General features: G+C 44.4%; 1 protein-coding gene across 1 annotated transcript in view; it reads right to left on the bottom strand.

Annotated features, from left to right (window-relative positions):
* The window catches only part of LOC138284184 (aminopeptidase Ey-like), a 663,484-nt gene that overhangs the window by 289,154 nt on the left and 352,005 nt on the right, over positions 1-22,325 (bottom strand). Inside the window, exon 13 of the mRNA XM_069222683.1 lies at positions 16,618-16,751. Within this exon, the coding sequence (XP_069078784.1) occupies positions 16,618-16,751 (134 nt within the window). The remainder of the gene's footprint in view (positions 1-16,617; positions 16,752-22,325) is intronic.

Raw genomic sequence — 22,325 nt, 5'->3', positions numbered from 1 at the left:
GACAAGCTCCTAGAATGGACCTACCTGCACAAGTATTACCTACTCGCTAAACTCAGACAGGATGGCAGGTAACAAGGATACAAACCGTTCTTGGTCCAAAGAAGTCTGCAGAATAGTGAGCGAGCCCAGTAGGGTGTGGCTGGTATTTATAGAGCAGCCACACCCCAAGATGGCCGCCGCCAATGAGATACTGGGAATTGTAGTTTTCTCATAAGCCCCCACCTTCTGCTAGGAACATGACAGTGAAAGTTGCAACGCAACCACCATCGACCAACGCCTGCAGCCCAATGCGCTCTGCCACACGGGAGGTGTGGGGAGCGTGATTTAGCACAAGAAAGGATTACTGCTCGAGGCTCCATATGGGAACTGCGGACGGCCGCAGTGGAAACACTGCTGGGGGCGAGCCCTAGACCGCGCGATTCCTAGCCCCTGACAGTACACCCCCCTCCCAAACGCAGTCTAGGGCCTGGCTTGTCCGGATGAAGGAGGTGAAAGCGACGCACCAAACGAGGTGCATGGTGATTGTCTGCAGGTTCACATGAGTCATGCTCGGGGTCATAACCCTTCCAAGACACTAAGGGGGTGATTCCGATAGAGCCTCGCGGGAACCGCCATATGGCCGCTCCGCGGTCGAAAGACCGCGGAGGCCATTCAGGCTTTCCCGCTGGGCTGGCGGGCGACCGCCAGGAGGCCGCCCGCCAGCCCAGCGGGAAACCCCTCCCCACGAGGAAGCCGGCTCCGAATGGAGCCGGCAGAGTGGGTATGTGCGACGGGTGCAGTTTGCACCCGTCGCGTATTTCAGTGTCTGCATTGCAGACACTGAAATACACAGTGGGGCCCTCTTACGGGGGCCCCTGCAGTGCCCATGCCATGGGCATGGGCACTGCAGCGGCCCCCAGGGGCCCCGCAGCACCCCCTACCGCCATCCTGTTCCTGGCGGGAGACCCGCCAGGAACAGGATGGCGGTAGGGGGTGTCAGAATCCCCATGGCGGCGGAGCGCGCTCCGCCGCCATGGAGGATTCTCCCGAGCAGCGGAAAGTCGGCGGGAGACCGCCGACTTTCCGTTTCTGACCGCGGCTGAACCGCCGCGGTCAGAATGCTCGACGGAGCACCGCCAGCCTGTTGGCGGTGCTCCCGTGGTCGGTGACCCTGGCGGTCACCGACCGCCAGGGTCAGAATGACCCCCTAAATACCATAGAGAGTATCTGTGATAACGAGATTCCAGAATGGAGCGCACCTCGTATTCCCATTGACCCTGAACCAGAAGGGGCGCGGGTTGTGTTGTACTAGAAGGGTGAGCAGGTTTTACCAAAGAGGTGTGAAAAACTGGGTGAATTCTCAAAGAGGGTGGTAGTTTCAATTTATAGGTCACTGGTTTGACTTGACGAAGGATCCTGTAGGGACCTATGAACTTGCGGTGGAAAATACTCTTTTTCTGGAAAACTAAATTCTTAGTAGGGAACCAAACCTTGTCTTTTTCCTCATAATTAGGACCAGAGTGATGTTTTTTATCATACTGTATTTTGTATTTCATCTTTGCTTGATGCAGTTTGGTTTGTAATTGTGACTGCACCTTTTGCATATGAGATAGTATGTCCTGGACCGCTGGTGTGGTGTGAGCCGACAAGGGCAGTGTAACTGGTAAGGTGTTTGGGTGCCGACCGTATAGACCATAAAAGGTGGTAGTGTTGATCGAGGAACGATGAGAGTTATTATAAGCTAACTCTGCCAGCCCTAAGAGCTCCGGCCAAGCGTTGATGACTCATTTGCGTAGCACAGTAAATACTGTTTCAGAGACTGATTTAGCCTCTCTGTCTGACCATCAGTCTGAGGGTGATAACTAGTGGACATTGCAGAGTCGATCCGTAGATTTTTGCCAGAACTGTGCAGAGAACTGAGGTCCTCTATCGGACAGGATGACTCTTGGAAGCCCGTGAAGACGAACGACATTGTGAAGTAGTATGCTTGCTAATTCACCAGAGGTTGGAAGACCTTTGCATGCAATAAAATGGGCATATTTGGTCAGACTATCCACTACTACCAAGATGTCTGTGAAATGTTTTACCTTGGGAAGCCCGATCATGAAGTCCATGGAGATATGTTCCCAAGGATGACTTGGAATGGTTAGTGGCATTAACAATCCTTTGGGTTTACTGTGGTCACTTTTGCACCTTGCACACACTTCACATGATTGTAGCATTTCTGTTAGATCTTTGGAGAAAGTAGGCCACCAGAAGTATCTTTTCATTAATTTGGCTGTTTTTTGCGGACCTGGGTGTCCTGTTAAAGGATGGGTGTGCAACCAGTGAAAGGCTATTTGCCGTAGTTCTACTGTAGGTAGGAATACCTGAGAGTCATGTAGGGGTAGGCCTTGAAAGATGGATCTTTTGGCATCGTGTTGTAGCCAGTCCTGCCATTGTGTGATGTGGAACTGATTGCGGATGAGATCGAAGAATTTGTTTGCAGCTACAACACACAAGACCTTTGATGGTGTTATGATAGAGAGGGGTTTTTGTTCCATGTGCGTGATTGATGAATCCTGCCTGGATAGAGCATCTGCTTTTTGATTGTCTGTCCCTGGCCTAAAATCCCTCCCTCTCCGGAAGCACATTAACCGTTTTTATACCTCTCACTGATACTGTTACTACCAACCTTCTTCTTCAAATTAAATCGGGCTCCCCCCTAGACCCCGCCCCTCCCTCCATCCTCTCGCGAGTTTCAGATATTGTTGTACCTCCCCTTACAAAAATACTGAATCATTCCCTATCCTTAGGTTTTCTTCCCCCTCTTTTTAAGCATGCCATCATTAAGCCTCTTTTAAAAAAAACGAAACTGGACCCATCTCTGCTGGAGAATTATAGACCCATTGCTCTCCTTCCCATTTCAACAAAAATTCTGGAGAAACATGTTAACCACCAATTAACCAGCTACTTAGAGAGCCATGAACTCCTTCACCCCACTCAAATGGGTTTTAGAGCCCATCACAGCACGGAGTCAGCCCTCCTCACAGTGACGGAGTCAGCCAGGCAACTTCTGGACCAAGGGTCTCATGTAGCCATGATTCTACTTGATCTCAGCGCTGCTTTTGATACGGTGGACCACAACCTTCTCTGCTGTAGGCTCTCGGAATTAGGGATAGGAGGCCTGGCATTGTCCTGGTTGTCCGCTTTCGTCAAAGGTAGATCTTTTCAAGTCCTGGACCGAGCCTACCTCTCTGATATCTTTCCCTTGACTTGTGGAGTTCCCCAGGGCTCTTCCTTGAGTCCAACTCTTTTTAATGTTTATCTATCCCCGCTGGCTAAAGTGATCGCTCCCTACAATCTGTCTTTGGTCACCTATGCCGGCGATACTCAACTTGTGGTGTCACTATCTAGTTCCGGGGATTCGTCGGCGGCCAACCTTTCGTGTTGTATGAAAGACATTGGAGTTTGGATGATCCAGTCTAAGCTTAAATTCAATGATGGAAAGTCAGAAGTCATTGTACTAGGCAATGCCCCCCCAGCTCCTTCGCTTTCGCTGTACTCTGAGGCCTTCAATAATCTTCCTCCTCCCAAGGACCAGGTAAAAAGCCTTGGTTTTTGGGTGGATTCTCGCCTGACCATGGATTATCAAGCAAAAAGAGTTTCCTCTACATGCTTTGGCATTTTAAGAGTCCTTAGGAAAATCTCTAATCTTCTTCCCCCTATGGCCAGAACAGTCCTTGTTCAAACTCTTATCCTCTCCCGGTTGGATTATGGGAACTCACTTTTTCTCAGCGCCCCGGCTTATGTTATAAAAAGGCTGCAAACAGTCCAGAACGCAGCTGCCAGGCTTCTTGTCAATCTTCCCAGACATTTATCCGCTAAGCCTGCTCTTTCCACACTTCACTGGCTCCCTATTAAGCAACGCACTCATTTTAAGGCCCTATGCATTGTTCACAGAGCCCTGCAATATAAGGGTCCAATGTTCTTTAGAAAGCGGCTATGTCTTTATGTCCCTTCTCGAAGTCTGAGGTCCTCCTCCTCTCGACTTGTGACCATCTTGCTGTATAAGAGAGCTTGGGGGGCCAACTCCTTCCTCACCAAGGCCGCTCGTCTCTGGAATGATCTTCCCTCTGAACTCCGTCATGAACACTCAGAACTGCTTTTTAGAAAAAAACTTAAGACTATTCTTTTCTGTAGGTAGCTCTCTCAATTCTCCTATTGCCAGCACTGGTCAGGTTAGGTTTAGCGCTGGGATGCCTTCGGGTCACTACGCGCTTTATAAATCCTTAAAACTAAACTAAACTAAAATCACCACGAAGTCAAATTCTGCAAAGAATAGCATCCACCTTTATTGTCTGGGGATTAATACTCTGGCAGAGCTCATAAACTGTAGGTTTCGATGGTCGGAATAAACAGTTATTGTGTGTTTTGTTCCAAGCAGATAATGCCTCCATTCCTTGAAAGCATTGCGGATAGCTAACAATTCTTTCTCCGTGATGGTGTAATTTTGCTCTGCTTCGTTTAACTTTCTTGACATATAAGGAATGGGATGTACTTGTCCTGTAGTTGGGTGGCACTGAGAAAGTATAGCACCTACAGTGACATCTGAGACATCCGATTCTAATATGAATGGTTCTGTAGTATTGGGATGAGCTAAGAGGGTGCGGAGGTAAAAGCCCTTTTTAAGTCCTGAAATGCTTCCTCTGTGTCTTCTGACCAATAAATAAATTGATTTTTTGCGCAGTAGTTTTGTGATTGGTGCTACTTTTTGGGGGAAATGGCCGATGAAGCACCGGTAAAAATTCACAAACCCTAGGAAACATTGTATGTCTCGTACAGATTGTGGTGTGGGCCACTTTGACACAGCTCGGATTTTTCTTTCCGTCATTTGCATACCACTGGGTGTCAACAGTACGCCTAAGAACTCTACTTCTTTAGTATGAAACTCACACTTACTTAACTTGCAGTATAAATGGTGAGTTCTTAATGTTTGTAAGACTTTCTTCACGTGTTCTTCATGGGTTTTTTCAGAGTCAAAGTATATCAGAATGTCGTCGATATAGACGATACCGAAAATGTCTAGATATTCTCTTAAAACGTCATTTAGAAAATACTGTAAAGCTGCTGGGGCATTACATAAACCGAATGGCATTATGAGTTATTCAAACAAGACATACCGGGTCTTAAAGGCTGTTTTCCACTTGTCACCTTCACGTATACGAACTAGATGGTAAGCCCCCCGTAAATCAAGTTTGGTGTATATGACTGCATTTTTTACCTGGTCTAGCAATACTGGTATGAGGGGTAATGGGTATTTGTTCTTGATGGTGATTTTATTTAATGCTCTGTAGTCAATGCAAGGTCTTAATTCACCGTTGGGCTTGGACACAAAGAACAGCGTAGAAGCCGCTAGAGATCGTGATGGTCTAATCAACTCATTAGCCAAACATTGATCAATGTATTCACGTAGATACTGGTTCTCTCTTTCAGATATATTCTGCATTCTGCATATATTCTACAACTTGGTATAATGGCGCCGGGAATAAGGTCGATCTGACAATTGTATGGTCTATGAGGAGGTAAGGTACTTGCTGCCTTTTCACTGAAGACATCGACGTATTCAGAATATGTGTCTGGTAGGATCGTTTCCTTCTCTGCGGCCGTGGCTAGGTACTGTTGAGATCATCTTTTTCTTTCATCTTTTGATTGGGAACAATGTTTTTGGCACTGTGAAGAAGAAAAACGTAATGTTTGTTTTTGCCAATCTATGTTTGGATTACGCAGCGCTAACCACGGCATACCTAAAATAAACCCATATTGAGGAGCCTGAATCATATCGAATTGGATCTTTTCATGATGTTCTTGATTTGCGACATCTCTACACACCATTTGCATCAGTGAGGTGTGCATGGTAACTGGACCTCCTGCTAGTTCACTACCATCTACTGCTTGTTTAGTTTCAGGTATCTTTTTCTTGATGCTAGGTAATCATAATTTCTGAGCGATTTGCAGATCTACAAAGTTCCCTGTCACTCCTGAGTCTATTAAGATTTGTACAGAATGTTTTCTTTCTTTGATCATGAGTTCTGCAGAAATTCGAAAGTGTTTGACATGATGACTGGTACAAAAACATATTGAAGGGATAGCCAAACTACCCAAGAGGTCCCCTTCTTTGTTTCTTGGGCTTTTCAGTTTTCCTCGGGGTTTTCCACGGTTGCAATCTTTTGTCTTACACTCATGGTTGGGTCCACCTTGTTCTTGGGTTTTATTTGACATTCTCTTACGAAATTACCTTTTTTCCCGCAGTAGAGACATTGACGTTTTCTACGTCGTATCTATTTTTCTTCTTTGGTTAGGGGTTGCGAATGGTTCCACTTTCCAATGGCTCTATAGTATCATCTGGGGGTAATGGTGGGTGTTGATATTTATCCATAGGCCAAGGGACTCGTTCTGGCCTTTTCCTTTCCCCCTTTCTTTCTGTAAGTCTGTTGTCTAGCCTGAGAGTCAGGTTTATTAAGTCTGTACAGGTTTTTGGTTGTGGGTCGATTTGGGCTAGAACATCTTTCAATTCGTCCTTCAAACCTTGGTAGAATATCGCCGACCTCTTCTCCTCAGGCCAGGCGGTTTCCATCACTAACCTGTTGAAATGAGATAAGTAAGTGATTAAGGGGGTCATTACAACTTTGGCGGGCGGCAACCGCCGCCTGCCAAGTTGTAACCGCCGTGTGGTCGCCAACGCGGCCACACTCACGCGGTGCCCATTTTGACATCCCCGCCGGCCCAGCGGGGATGTGGGCCGCAACACAGGAGCCAGCTCCAAATGGAGCCAGCAGTGTTGCGGCCGTGCAACGGGTGCATAGCAGACAGTGAAAAGCCGCATGGGGCCCTGTCTGGGGGCCCCTGCACAGGGGCCCCACGACTCCCTGTACCGCCAGCCTTTTCCTGGCGGTTCAAACCGCCAGAAAAAGGCTGGCGGTTCAACCCGCCAGAAAAAGGCTGGCGGTTCAACCCACCAGAAAGAGGCTGGTGGTCGGGGACTCGTAATCCACTGGGCAGCACTGCTAGCAGCGCTGCCCAGGCGGATTATCACCGCCAGGGCCATTGTGGCGGAAAACTGCCGGCCCCAGGAAGCACTGCCAGCCTGTTGGCGGTGCTTCCGTCATTTTAGCCCTGGCGGTCTCGTACCGCCAGGGTCAAAATGAACCCCTAAGTCTTTATTACCCCATCGCAGTTCTAACAGTTCCTTGTCCACCGACATGGTTACTGCACGTCTATCAAAGACCTTCTCAAACTCATTTACAAATAAATGCCAATTATACAACAATGGACTGTCTAGCCGCATCAAAGGAACCACCCAAGTTGCTGCATCACCAGTCAAATAAGAGATGAGAAATACGATTCTGGATTGTGGATCCGGAAAGGCAGCAGGTCGACATGTGAAATGTAACTCTACTTGTGTAAGGAACACCTGCACCTTACTGGCATCTCCCGAGAATCTTTCTGGTGCAGCTAACGGGATTTGCGTGGGAACGTGTACTGCAATATTAGTGGGTGTGGGGGACAGTGGGCGTGGTTGAGGTGTGGCTCCTGTTCCATCCACCTTAGTTTGCAACTGGGTTACTTATTAACCAGATCAGCAGTAGCATTCTTTGAATCTAACAAATCCTTTTGCATTTGCGTAATCACCTGCATTAGAGTATCTAAGGTAGCCATCTTATGTAGCTCCCGCACGGATCAAGAGGAAATTGAATTCGTGGGCTCACTATTCTGTCCATATCGCCCTTTCCTCGGAATCCGCGCATCGCTGAACAAGTGGGCCCACCTCCTGGCAACACCAATTCAGAATGCTTTAATAGCATAGCACTGAGTGTTGGAGGCGCCAGGCAAGAGGAAGGGGAATTAGGAAGGGGATCAGCAGGAGGGAGATCTGGAAGACAAAAGGTTAATGCAAACACAACTGTAATGGCATAACATTTATATCTCTTTTCAAATAATGACTTTATCATTTATCATCGATAAATCGTATTGCTCAGGAAAAGTTAGAAAACTTAAAACACAACTAACTATACTCATGCAATATCACTGTAAAGGTTATAGCGTTTTCCTTACAGAGAGTCTAATAACAATCAGAGCCTATAGTAAAAAATGCAGCAATATCCAATTTCGTAAAACAATCTGAGCTTAGACCAAAGCGGGCTCTGTTCTAATCGGTAGAATCTTGTAGCCAGGGAATAGGCCAGAAACCGCGCTCCCGATAAAAAAACTATAATAAAATTAAAGTCTTTCACACAAGAAGGGAAATAAACTTGGATACAATGTTCAAGAATTGTCTCTTGGAAACCAGTAGCAAAATGAGCCGTAACTGCAATGAAAGAGGTCTTGAAATGACAACCTCTCACCTTTGTCTCTGAGAGCGAGTGCAACAGTATCTTACGGCACCGCCAAAGAATTCCGGTTGTAGGAGACCAAAGGATACAAAGCATCCAAGAGCGAGCGACAAGCTCCTAGAATGGACTTACCTGCATGAGTACGACCTACTCGCTAAACTCAGACAGGATGGCAGGTAACAAGGATACAAACCCGTTCTTGGTCCAAAGAAGTCTGCAGAATAGTGAGCGAGCCCAGTAGGTGTGGCTGGTATTTATAGAGCAGCCGCACCCCAAGATGGCCGCCGCCAATGAGATACTGTGAATTGTAGTTTTCTCATAAGCCCCCACCTTCTGTTAGGAACATGACACCACCATCGACCAATGCCCGCAGCCCAATGCGCTCTGCCACAAGGGGGTGTGGGGAGCGTGATTTAGCACAAGAAAGGATTACTGCTGGAGGCTCCATATGGGAACTGCAGATGGCTGCAGTGGAAACACTGGCTTGGGCGAGCCCTAGACCGCGTGATTCCTGGCCCCGACACCTCCTCCCACTATGGGTGGAATACTGCGTGCCATTTTGCTATGCTGCAGGCGTCGGGCCAGGAAAGCCTCAGTTCTATTGGTGTGTTTGCAGAATTGCTGCTGCAGATACAGCAGCATCTTTTCCACCAGTTCCATAGCCGCTAAGTTATTTTGTCCTTGAAGTGCTTTGATTCAGTGCTGGGCCTTCAATGAACTTGTTGGCCTATGATGGGCAGTGGGCTCTTTGAGTTCAGCCTCCATTAAAGGCTTGCTAGCCAAGCCCATTGCACAGAGATATGCCTCATCTATCTCATTTTGCTTAAAGAAGTGCTCTATGGATTCCCTCAATGCATGTCTGCAAGGCTGGTCCCTGAGGAGGGTCTTATCAAACTGCCACTGCCTCCCTCATAAAGCTCTCCGTTGTATATCTCTGTCTGACAGAACCCATGCATGGTCCTAGAGTGCTGTAATGCCCTGGTCAATAGTAGTTGTCACCTCAATGAAAAATTGGGATCCCCACATTAAGTCAATCCTTGAGTAAGATCTGTGGATACGGTAGAAAAAGGTGAAATCCTTTTCCTCTGGATGCTTTACCCTCCACAGATCCACTATGTCCAGATCTGCCAGTAAGCAAATCATCTCCTTGGGTATATTCCCTGTATGTATCCATCCTGAGGATCCTGAAAGAGTGTCTGGTGCCAGATGAAAATCTCCCACCCAGAGAAGGTTCTTCGGAACCCACATCCTCACCTTGTCTGGTAGGTTCTAAATATACTGCTCTTTGCCATGGTTTGGAACATATGCAAAAAGGATAACCACTGTGCGGAAGTGCACTTCCCCTCTAAGTATGCATATCATCCATCTAGGGAGTCTCGCTTAGCCCTCAGGCCATGCTAGACCTTCCTCTCAGTCTTTTCCCTTCTGGGAGTGCATAGTATTCCACCAGTGCGTCTCTCACCTGTAATATGGATCCACACTGAGGGCTGCTCTCCATGTGGCAGTTCAAAGTGTCTAAGGGACAAATCAAAGCTCTCTTGTACCCAGGGGCAGGATTGCTTGAAGCTTTCCCATCACCTTACAGTGTGCCTCAAGGCTGGCTTCCATATCTTATGTGTCATACTTTGTCTAGCTCTGGCCATCTCCCAGTTGTTCCTTTTGCCCCAAGGCTTGTCTCCATCCTCCCTCACCCTGGATGTCAAGCTCACTCAGTGGTTCGAGGCTTGGCTATTGTTGGCATGTATTGAAACATCTGAGCTATCTTCTAATGGCTCCAGCCTCTCCTGTGCCTCCTCCATTGTGCGATTAATATGGGCTCTGGCACCCAAATGGACTACAGCACAAAGGAGAACATCCATTTGTTAGAAATTGTGTTGTTGGTTGACTATGGTATGAGTCCTGGTCATTTAGCAACCACAATACTAGTCAGGGTCCAGTACAGGCAAACCTTAAATTAACCTTTGCTCACCCTCTGGTAGCTTGGCATAGAGCAGTCAGGCTTAACTTAGAGGCAATGTGTTAAGTATTTGTGCAAACAGTAAAACAGTGAACATTTACACAAAAAGATACCACACCTGGTTAGTAAAATAGTACTTAATTTAATAAATAAAAGAAGGCCAAAATGACAAAAATCCACTTGGTGAACTGGAGATGTTAAGAAACAATAGTGTTAAGAAGCACAACCTGCTACTGGGGACATCTTGTTGTGCCGGACTGGGACAAAGTCAAAAGTTCAGGCTGACCCGATGGAGCACAGGCCAGCTACATGTATGCTAAATGCCCACTATACTAAAGTACCATAAATCTTGGGTACAGAGTGCTGTGTGGGTCTGTGAAGATGCATTGCGTAGCATTGGTTCCGAGATGCAGTGAGGCTATGGTGCCAGGTCCTGTGGCATCAACACTGAGGATCCTGTCGACTGAGCTTGCGATGCAAAGACCAGTGTTGAGGATGCGTTACGTCATCGGAACAATGCGTGGGTTCCGATGATTAGCATAGCTGTGATGCAGAGCTTCAGTGGCATCATCATTGCTTCCGTCAACAGGAGATGCAAGGAAAAGCACTGAGCAGCAGTGGTTCAGAAGGTGATTCATCAAAACCAAGAAACGGGATGTGGCAGTGATGCAAGTCTTATGCGACAGGCCCAAACCATGCAGCAGTGTAGATGCATTGGTCCTGCTCAAAGATGTGCCACTCAGCCAAGATGATGCGTCAGATTTGCTCCGGAATGCGTCACTCAGCAGAGTGGATGCATTGGTTGCACTTGCCCACTTCAAGAGTCCAGGACAGGGTGGCACCACTTGGCAGGATAAACTCACGGATGGCAGAGTCCAGGTGCAGAACCAGTCTTTTATGTCCCTGACGCTTCAGATGAGGAGGCCAGTCAACTAGCCTTTGGAGTGTCTCTGGGTTCGAGTGATGCAGGTCCAATCCTTCTCACCCAGGCAGAGGTCAGCAGAGCAGGAGTCCAGCAAAGTAGCAGTCCAGCAGAGTGGCAGTCCTTGTAGCAACACAGCAGTCCTTCTTCCTGGCAGAATATCCACAGTTCCAGAGGTGCACTGAAATTGTGGTGTCTGAGGTCCAGTTCTTATACCTAGTGGTGCCAGTGGTGTTTTTGAAGTGGGGAAGACTTAAAAGACAGGCCTTTGAGGTGCACAGAGGCCCTGTCCTTCCTACCGTGACTCCAGGATTACTACAAGGGGGTATCCAGCCCTTCTTGTGGGGACAGGTCACAGACTATTCAGCTGTCAGTGAGCCCAGGTCCAGCTCCTCCCTCACTCCCATCCTGCCAGCATGGCCCATCAAGTCACACCTAAGCTCCCATTTTGTGTGGCTGTCTAGGGGAAATACACAAAGCCCACCTGTTACTGACGCCAGATGTACTCAGAGACAGGCAGCAGGCACAAGAAAATATGCCACCTTTCTGAAAGTGGCATATTCAGAACTGTAGTTTAAAAACTGAATTCACTATAAGGTAGGATAATAAATTGTGATCCCAGAGACTCCAAACTTGAATGAATTATCTCTTCCAATTTGAACATATGCCTATAATTGTTATTAAGACAACGCCAACTTTATCCTATGGGACCAATAGGCCTTGCAGTTGTGAAAAATGCATCTAAGAGGTTTTTCACTATCAGGACATGTAAAACTTAAAACTACTTGACCAGCTTCAAAAATACATTGTACCCTGCCATCTGGGCTGCTCAAGGCCTACCCCAGGAGTGGCTTATATGTATTAAAAAGGAAGGTTTGGGGCTGCAAAAGGACTGTGTTGCCAGGTAGACATGGCAGTGTAAACTACACACTCAGGCTGTGCAGTGGCAGGCCCGAGACATGGTTAAAAGGCTACTTGGGTGGGTGGCACAATCAGTGCTACAGGCCCACTAGTTGCATTTAATTTACAGGCAATGGGCATGTGTAGTGCTTTTTACAAGGAACTTATAAGTAAGTTTAATATGCCAACTGAGGTAAGCCAATTCTACCATGTTGTAAGGAGAAAGCACAAGTACTTTGGTACAGGTTAGAGTATGGGGAAGGCAAATCGTTTGGGGGTGACCTTGTAGAAAGGTCCAGAACCAACACCATTAATATCTTATTTGCCTTCTACAGAATTCCGCACTCACTGAGGAGAGCAAATGTCTGTTGAGGGTCACCTGACATATATCCTGGAAAAGATCCACCATTGGGTCTCAGAAGGTAACCCCGTCCACTTTCCTGGTCTTCCTCATAAAGGGGTCGTTGAGGTAGGACAATCCCAATTTGGCTATATTATCTCACGGTTGGGCACCAGGCGAGCCTCAAGAGGGATTTACAATAGTCAACAACATTATCCCCTTCTTCTTGCTCCAGGACATTGTGTGTCTGCACATTATCACTCCATGAGCAGTCTTCTAGATCTGTACCCTCCTCTCACAGTGTCCTGATTTCTTCCTGCCTTTTTGAGTGAGAGACCTGTAGCTTGTGAACTTTCCGGTTCATAACTAAAATATCATCCTTGTTGGTCATTATGTGATCCAACAGCTGCTGAAGGTACTTTGTCACATTGGGGCCTACAATTGTGTTAACACTATGTTAAAGCTTTTGTCATGTAGTTCCCCCAAGCAGGTAGTCAAGTCCTTTTTCGTGATGGGGGATCCTGCATTACCTTTCTTTGCTGCTATGACAAACTGCTGTTTCAGTGGGGAGGCCCTCCCACTTCATACCCCCAGGTAAGCTCTGGTCGCAAAGTGCACCAGAAATCCCCTATCTGTTTCTGTCTGCCTGTTTACATGTCATAAATTGTCAATGCCTAGTACTCTGAGTCCGTCTCCACTACTCACCGTAGGGGCATGAGGTCAGCCAGCAACATGCAGGCCTGTGTGATAAATAATGACCCCCAAGGCCAGCTGCGCTCTCCCTGAGGTGTTACCCAAGCTATCTTTGCCTGTAAAAAAAGTCCTTGTGTGCAGGCTTCATGTAGCTTATCAGGCAAGGATTGTCCTGTGGGAAGTAGGATCTCCAAGGGCCCCCTGATCCAATGTACCCAGGGGTCAACATCGATCAGGGAGCTGCCTGCAGGAACCTCCAGTCTCTTCTAAGTCATTCTCTCAGTGACCCAGGGAGTCCAAAGACAAATCGCAACAATGGGCATCCCTGCTACCCCAGCACAGCTCTTCATATGCCCCCTTCTGTACCCTTGGCAATGCAGGGCCAGCTTTGAATCCACAGGGTCTCCAGGGGCACATCTCCACTTGGCCTTTCTCAGGCACACTCCTGCCTGCACTCCTCAGCAAGGGCTTCGGTAATCAGCTATTGTGAGGAGCTGCCTCGCTTGCAGTTACTGTGAGCCTGCAAGATGGCCCCGCTATCTCTACTGTACTGTAACCCCGGTGAAGGAAAGCGGTTCAGATCTTGTTGGCTCTCTAGTCTGAAGCACAGCTGGTGGCTCTCTAAACTATTCTACACCTCCGCTGCTCGCTGTCACTATGGAAAGCTGCCGGGGAGTGCTACCTCTGGGCCGAGCGAGGACCCCAGGATGAGAGCTCACTGCTCCATTATTTTCACTGCTACCACTTCTTTCACACCCTAGCAACACCAACACTTTCTCTAATCTCTCAGGAAGTGACATCACCTCAGGTCCACTATTGTCTCTGTACTCTAGGTCCCAATCACCACATAATATGCACTACTCACACAAATAGTTGCTCTGTTTCTTTCAACATCTTGAACAAGACGTTTGACAGACCTTATTCTCATTCTGAAGACAGCTTCTCAGTCTGACCATCTCTATTCACTTAAACTTTGCACTTGCATTCTTTAATTTTTCAGCCCTTTTTAAACACCTCCCTTCATTGAGACATTTTATATTTAATGTTTCAGGTCAGCTCTGGTCCAATTCTTCAGCCACCTACCTGATCAATCTTATGTATTGATTCAACAGATCTTTATGCTGAATTCACAACCTAGTTCAGTTATTTTCAGTTGAAGAATACGACTTACCTCGCTGCATTACAAGCTCTCATCAAACCGATCTCATTACCCATGCTCTGTTTCCTCACTCGATGTGGGTGTCCTTCAGGGTTCTGTCCTGGAGAAACCATTGTTACCATGCTAAGTCTGCTAATTGATTGCCATCGTATCCTCTCTCAGTTTCTCACATGATGTTTTTCCTGTCAAAGGTTATTAGTTGAGGGGGGTGGAATCCCCTCTCAAATAATGAACACATTACTTGTCACAGTGAACCACAAAAGTCACTACATAAACATGTGTTTAACCTTCTGGCATTTTGCCACAAAAGTATTCAGGCTTAACTTATAGGCAATGTGTTAAGCATTTAGTCAGCAGTCAACACAGTAATAAAGTGAAAACAAGACACAATAATAATTCCTGACCAATTAAAAAATAGAGTTAATTTCAGCAAATAAAATAACATGAAAACAATAAACATACAGTCAGCAGAGTGAAAAATATGAGTTTTTAAAGTATCAGGTGAAAATGGCCAAAAAGCACAAAGTGCCACTTGCAATTGACTAGTTGTACTGGGCTTGGGTAAAGTCACAAGTTCAAGCTGATTACAAAGGAGCACTGGCTGAATATAAGGGCTAGGTTCTTCCTGCTGAAGAGTTACCTTATAAAGTCTGCATCAGGAGCTGCTGTTTGCAATAGTGGGGGACGCAAGGAGTTCGTTGTCAGAGAAAGTAGCAAGTCAGGCATTGTGGACAGCTGCTGTGTTGGCACGAAGACCCTCCTGGTCTGCTAATTTGTTTTTGCTGACTTTATGACTCTTCACACTTTACCACTTCTAACCCATGCTAAAGTGCTTGTACTAAGTCCTTAAGACATGGTAGAATTTGCTTAAATGCAATTGGCATATTTGATTTACTTCTAAGTTCCTAGTAAAGTGGTACTGAATGTGCTAAGAGCCTGAAAAATATAATGTTAATAGTGGGCCTGCAGCACTGGTTGTGCCAGCCACTTAGGAAGCCCTTTGAACATTACAGGCTTCCCATTGCAGCCTGTGTGTGCAGTTTTTAAAGCAGTTTTGGCCTGACAAAAGAAACTTTGATGCCTAGCATAAACCTTTTTTCATTTTTAATACATAAGGTACCCCTCGGGTAGGCCCTGAACAGCCTAGAGGACAGATGGCTGTATATTTAAGAAGTTGAACATATTCTTTCAAGTTTCACATGTCGTGGTATTAAAAACGTTTAAAATTAGTTTTTACTATTATGAGGCCTACCTCTCCCATAGGATAACATTGAGCTACCCTATTACATTTAGTAAGCTATCACTTCCAATTGGTCTGATTTGTTGTCTAATGAATTGTACTTAAAAAGTGTACTTTAATGGTAAAGTCAGATTTTTATTTCCAATCCTGAAAATGCCACTTTTAAAAATAAAGGCATTTTCTTGTTCCAAACATTTGGTGCCTGCTGCCTGTATCTTGGCTCATATGACTAGGTCCAGTTGGCAGTTGGCCTTTATGTATTTGTCCCAAGGTATCAAGGTTTTTTTTTTCTCAAGCTTAACTCCTAATTAACACATTTAAATGGGATGAACACAGAAAACAACAATTCAGTGACTTTGTCAGATATTCATTGGGAGTGAATTCGGCCTTTCAGATTTTCACTTTTATTGCTGCTATAGCCACATGGATTGTGATGATCACGAATTCTGGAGGCTTGGTACTGCTTATGATTTTTAATATATTGTTTTAAACAAAGCATTGATGCAAAACTGATCATTTCAAGTATATCCATTCATGAGTTTTTTGTTTTTTTTTAAATGTCCAAAGACAGAACAGACTTTAGGCAGAGTGTGGAATAATTTCTGCAGGACACTTGAGATTCTTAACACCATTTATCGCTGATCAGAGATATAGCAGACACTCCATGTCTCTCTTCATTTACGGCTGGATGATACAGTCTACAAATTTACTTACTATGCTTGAAATATTTACATAAAAGCTGAGAAACAATTTATCTTGCTGTGTAGTTATTGCAAATAATTCAATACTTCATACTTTAAGATCAGCTACAAAGAAATGCATGTTGCTTTGTGTTGAAAAGACCTCAGTGACTACATCTGGCCTCTGTAACCCTTTTTCTTGGATTTCTGAAAACATTTGGCTTCGCCCTTCCATCCATTACTTCTTTTTTCTGTCTGAACTGTTACTGCTTGAACCAGCAATTTTTGTGTAACCTCTGCCTTTTGAATGCATGTAAAATGCATGAATGCAGGTAGGGTGAAATGTTTTAATTTTGTAACAAAATTTGAACTTACATTGGGGTTAGTTTCCAATTGGTGAAGAAGCTTCCTCATGTTTTCCTGGTCGTAATTAACTCTAAAGTATCCAGTTGCATTGGTGTTCAGCAAAATCCAGCTTGCAGTATCTACCTTAAATGCTTCAACGGTAGCTGGCAGAAAAGAGGGCATGTTATATTATATGGGCAATATCGCAATGCTTAATACCAGGAAATTAATTAGGAAATGAGCACATCTACTATCTTTTCATAAATAAATATAAACCAGTTGGCACAAACATTAGCGAGTGGACTATTTTGCCTTTGCAGACCTTGAAACAAAGACTTTCAGCCCATAATTTTATGACAAGACTGGAGGCTCCTATTATGCTTACTCTTCTTGTTTTATTTTAAACAGCAGCCACAGTCAAGTGAAAAAAACAAAAGTCCCAAGAGGCCAGAGAAGTCCTCGGCCAATGGGAACAATAGAACAAACAAAATGAACCAATCAATGTATGGCAGAGTTAATATATACCTATCTAGGTTGCAAGCAGTCCTTTTTTCTTGCTGCTCACAGTCAAGATAAGTATATATTATCCTGTGTCCTCTTATATACAGTAATGGTATTTTCTTTATAAGGTTACGTTGAATTTATAATCTGTGTTCACTTGTGTTTTCTTTGTATACTTCTGGTGTTGTATTCACGTGTTTCTTCTATCGCGCTTAGTCAATTTTCTTCCTTCCCCCTCCTGCTCGTTACCTCTGGTGTCTCCCGCTGTGCCTACTGCGTCTCTCCTGTGAGCGGACGTTCAAAGGCTTCCTTCTTCTTCAAGAAAGCCATCTTTGTTGTGCACTTTCCTTCAGGTGCAGTTTCTGTTCAACGCAGCTCATATTTCAGCCGGTTTGTCTATATTTAGCGTCACCATTTTTTCTAGCTGAGGCTTCACTTGTGTCTTGCAGCGTCGCTTGGCTTCAATTTCTGGATTCTTCTCCGGGGTACCGCCTCTTATTTTGGACATGTCCGTTGACTTTGTCTCTCCTCATATTCCCTCCTCTCACAGTTTAACCCTTCGTGAGCTCGTTTTTTCTCCTTAAGTGAATCGTTTTGTATTTTATTTAAGAACATGGAGTTTTCCGATGTTTTGCAAATGCAAAATAATGACAGTGAAGAATAATTTTAAAACAATTTAAATTCTTTTCTTCATTCCTCAGTTGCTAAAGCAGTTTTAGCATCTATGAACAGGGCCTCTAAGAAGTTAGAAAATTCTGTTCTATCCCTTATGTCACAATCTAAAATGGTCCTATCTGCAGGGGAAGGCAAAAAGCGCAAAGCCACAGTGGCTTCTCATAGTCAGCAACCAGTTGAAAAAATCTGCGCTTATGGAAGGTGAGTCTAACTCACATGGGATTGAGGTTGAAGAGCCTCACAGGCCTCCAGCTAAGGAGGGAAATGCTCCAGGAGCAAAAAGTAAAAGGAAAATTAAGCACCTTGATAACAGTGCACAAAAGATTGTGATTTCATCCATTCAAGATACTGATGAGAATATCTTACTGACCATGATTCAGGTAATGCTTATGATGAGGATTTAGATGACTTAGATTTTTGGTCTTAGTCTGGTCCACACCCCAAAAATCAAAAGTGATCCTCAGGAGTCCAAATCGATTTTGGACTCGGGGCTTAATCCTTTGTTTGACCCAAAGCTCATTCATCATCCTAATTCCACAGAGTGGTTTCCTTCACAGCATGTAGGAGATTATATTTCAGCTAAATTACGTTTGCCCTTGGATAAACAAACAAGAACAAAATTGAAGGCCGAATGCCCAAAGACCATCCTTACTACTTCATATAACTACCACTCCTTCCATTGATGCCTCTTTGCTGACTTTTTTCACAAAATTTGGCAAAGATCCACGCAAAGGGGTCGACAGTGCATGGTCTACGTGCCAGGACAAAATGTTGGATGTAGTAGGTCCTTTGGCTCGAAATTTTGATTTGGCGGAAAATGACAGACTTGACAATCTTGCTATTGACCTGGAAGTGGAAGAATTCAAAGGGCCTTCTGTCTTCTGGGCAATGCCAATTCGTCTATGACGCATGAGAGGCAGAAAGGTTTACTTCTCAAACTCGACCCTAAGTTGGCAAATCTGGCAACGATGTATCCTGGCATCAAGACCAATGGTTTGCTGTTTGAACTCTCCTTTATTAAGGAGCTAAGCAAATATGTTACAACTTTTGTTCCTTGGACAAAGCTCAGCAATCTCTAAAGAAGGTTTTTTGCCAAGGCCGGTAGAGGAAGGAGTCACTTTACCAGCCGCAACCCGACATCTCAGGGTTTCAAAGGCCAAGAGGCTTCAGAGGAAGCAATCAACGTTACCATAGGTCCTCTCAACCAGCAAGTAAGTGTACCTTCTGGCCAACCTTTTGTAGAGGGTCATCTAAAATTTTTCCCCCACATTTGAGAATGAATACATTCGGATCCATGGGTACTAGATACGTTTCAGGGTATTCTATCGAGCTTTATGATACTCCTTTTCAAATGCATCTTCCTTAGCCTCTAAACTTTTCTGCAGAAATGACACTTCTGGTATCTCAGGAAGTTCAATCCCTTCTTCAAAAGCGCATGATTCAACACACTTCCCCTCATCATTTAGGCTTCTTAAATTCCATCTTTTTGGTTCAAAAGAAAATCAAATAGATGAGACCTGTCATAAATCTAAGAGACTTCAACCAATTTGTGGTATATCGACATTTCAAAATGGAGACCATCTTGCATCTCAGAGATACTCTGCAACAAAATGACTGGATAGTTCGTTTGGACACCTACCTCACTATTTCTATTCATCGTGATCACAGAAAATGTCTTCAATTTCAGTGGAAAGGAGAAACGTATCAATTCTCCTCTCTACCTTTCGGTCTGCCTTCAGCTTCATTGTGTTTCACTAAATTAATGAAAACTGTCTACAACAAAAGTTATCTGTCAGGGCGGAATATCTCCCAGGGAAACTCAATCTGGTAGCAGATTGGAATTCCCAATTCCTGTTCGATTCCAGTGACTGGAAACTTCATCATTCTGTTTTCAGTACCCTGTTTCACAAATGGGGACCCCTACACATAGATCACTTTGCATCCCAGTTAAATGCTCAGTTGCCTCAGTTCCTCAGTTGGAGACCTGATCTTCTAGCACTAGCAACGGTTGCTTTTCAACAAGATTGGTATCAGTCAATCACCTACACATTTCCCCCTTTTCTAATGATCAACAGAGTTCTTTGTCAAGTAAGTCGTCAAAAGGCCAGTCTAATACTGGTGGTTCCCCTCTGGCAATCCCAGGTATGGTATCCTCCTCATTTGGAACTTGCAATGGATTTTCCGGTCCTTCTCCCTGTTTTCCTGGATCTCCTTACCAATCCGGAGGGACATCCTCACAATCTGATTCTCAACAAATCTCTAATCCTTTCAGCCTGGAAGGTAACAAGACTTCCCAATCTTATCCAGGAATTTCAAAGGAAGCTTTGGAATATATCTCCAAATCTTGGGCTCCTGGAACTACAAAAATGTATACATCGGCATAGCTGGTGTGTGGGAAAATCTTGTGATTCCTTTTCAGCAGATATTTCCTTAATTGTCAATTTTTTAGCCGCTCAAGCAAGTTCAGGTAAGTCGTACAGAACCATCAATCTTTATTGCTCAGCAATATCTCTCAATCATCCACATATCAATGGGAAACCAATTGGAGAACATCAACTTATCTGTCGTCTTTTAAAGGGAGTAAAGTTTTCCAATCCGCCTACTCTTAAATGTAGTGAATTATGGGATGTCAATGTTGTTTTGCAGCTGTTTCTCTCATGGCCTGAGAACTCATCTTTATCTCTCAAGATGCCTTCTGCTAAATTGACAATGTTACTATGTAAACGCCTGTCGGATGTCAAATCTTTGGATATTTCTGGTCGTCATTTTACTCTTACTAGTATACAATTTAAGATTAATAGAAGTACCAAAACAAATATCTCCATGGTTTTTTACCCCTATTTCCCTAATCAACCAAAGTTGTGTGTAAGAAATAATTTTAAAATTTATGAGCAAAAGACTATCCATCTCAGAACGTTCTCTGCTTCCCAACTCCTCATTTCTTTCAAGAAACCTCAGAAGCCGGTTTCCTCTCCTACTCTAGCCAGTTGGGTTAAATGGGTAATATCCTTTGCTGGGATTGATACTTCCAGATTTGGCGCTCACTCTTCCAGGGGGTCTACGGCCTCAAAAGCCTTTTGGGCTGGCTCTCGAACAGAGGACATTCTGAGATTGGCTGACTGGTCTAATGATATTTTCCGTACATTTTATTGTAAGCCAGTTACTACAGCTTCTTCTGACATGATTGATATGCTTTAAAGAAGAATAATAAGAGCCTCCGGTCTTGACATAAAATGTAGATTTTCCTAGTAATCTATGAAGCAAAGTCTTAATTTTATTAAAGACAGGGAGGCAAGTATTATCCTGCCGCAATATCATTTTAATCATATTTCTTTCCCACCCTAACAGTTTCATCTTCCGCTGCTTCACTAGGCAATTCATGAGGAACAGGTTCTTCAAGTCACGCCCACGTGGTCTCGACAGATCAGGATTTCTTCCCCAGAAGTTTCTTCAATAGGACGGCTTCCATTAGTTTCTCCTGGATTTCGTTGGATAGAATGTATTCAAGACCCATAGACTTCTCGCTCAAGAAAAGAGGACTGCTTGCAACCTAGATAGGTATATATTAACTGTGCCATACATTGATTGGTTCATTGTGTTTGTTTTGTTGTTCCCATTGGCCAAGGACTTCTCTGGGCTCTTGGGACTTGACTGTGGCTGCTGTTTAAAATAAGGCAAGAAAAGCAAGCATAATACTCGCCTCTATGTCTTTAATAAAATTAAGACTGTTCTTTATAGATTACTAGGAAAATCTAAATTTTCTTCATTTCCCATGCTTTGGTATGCTCATACATCTAATTGAATCTATTTTAACTATGCAGCTTCATTCTTCAAACGCTTCCAAAGAAACTCCATGTTGCTGGAATGCAGGAGTTTCTCACAAATACAGGAGTCAAGTAGTATAAAATTTAGCACAATTTCAATCTTAAACAGTCAAAGCATTTTTCATCAGACAAAAATGCAAGAAGTCACTACAAAGGTGGTCAGATAAGAGGGGGCTTTTATGGTGTTCCAAAAATGAGAGGAAAAAAGCTGTAAAAACATTGTGTTGGTAAAGTTAATTACATGTATGACTTCTTGAATTTGCTTAGTTACATTTAACAACATCTTAGATGTCCTCTGCATTAGTGCCTGAAAAATCCCAATTTCTCTCTAGAAACTGCTTATACCCTCATGTACCCAGGTGTATTATCCAGCAGAATCAGCAGTTAATGGATTGCTTACCTAAAATCCACATCTGGGCATGATTAAAAATGATGCTGACATCTCGAACCCCGATTATACAGTTATGAAGTGTCAGCACAATTAAAAGTAGCCCCTTGTTCACATTAAAGCCACTCACTCTAATTTTTATGAGCATTACGCATAGGGTAGCCTGTATGGTAGTCATTGGTGATAAAACATTATACATTTAAAGAGAACTGTATGTTTTGTGGACAAAATACAAAACCCTTTCAACCCATCCACTGCTTTCTGGTTCGGGTGCATCTTACATATGTGCACAAATCTTTGAAGCTGTCATTGTGAGACATCGTAGTAGTCACATTTCCCTAAATTATCAA

This window comes from Pleurodeles waltl, chromosome 3_1 (genome assembly GCF_031143425.1).
Source record: "Pleurodeles waltl isolate 20211129_DDA chromosome 3_1, aPleWal1.hap1.20221129, whole genome shotgun sequence".
NCBI lineage: Eukaryota > Metazoa > Chordata > Amphibia > Caudata > Salamandridae > Pleurodeles > Pleurodeles waltl.
This window is presented reverse-complemented; position numbering and strand designations above follow the sequence as displayed.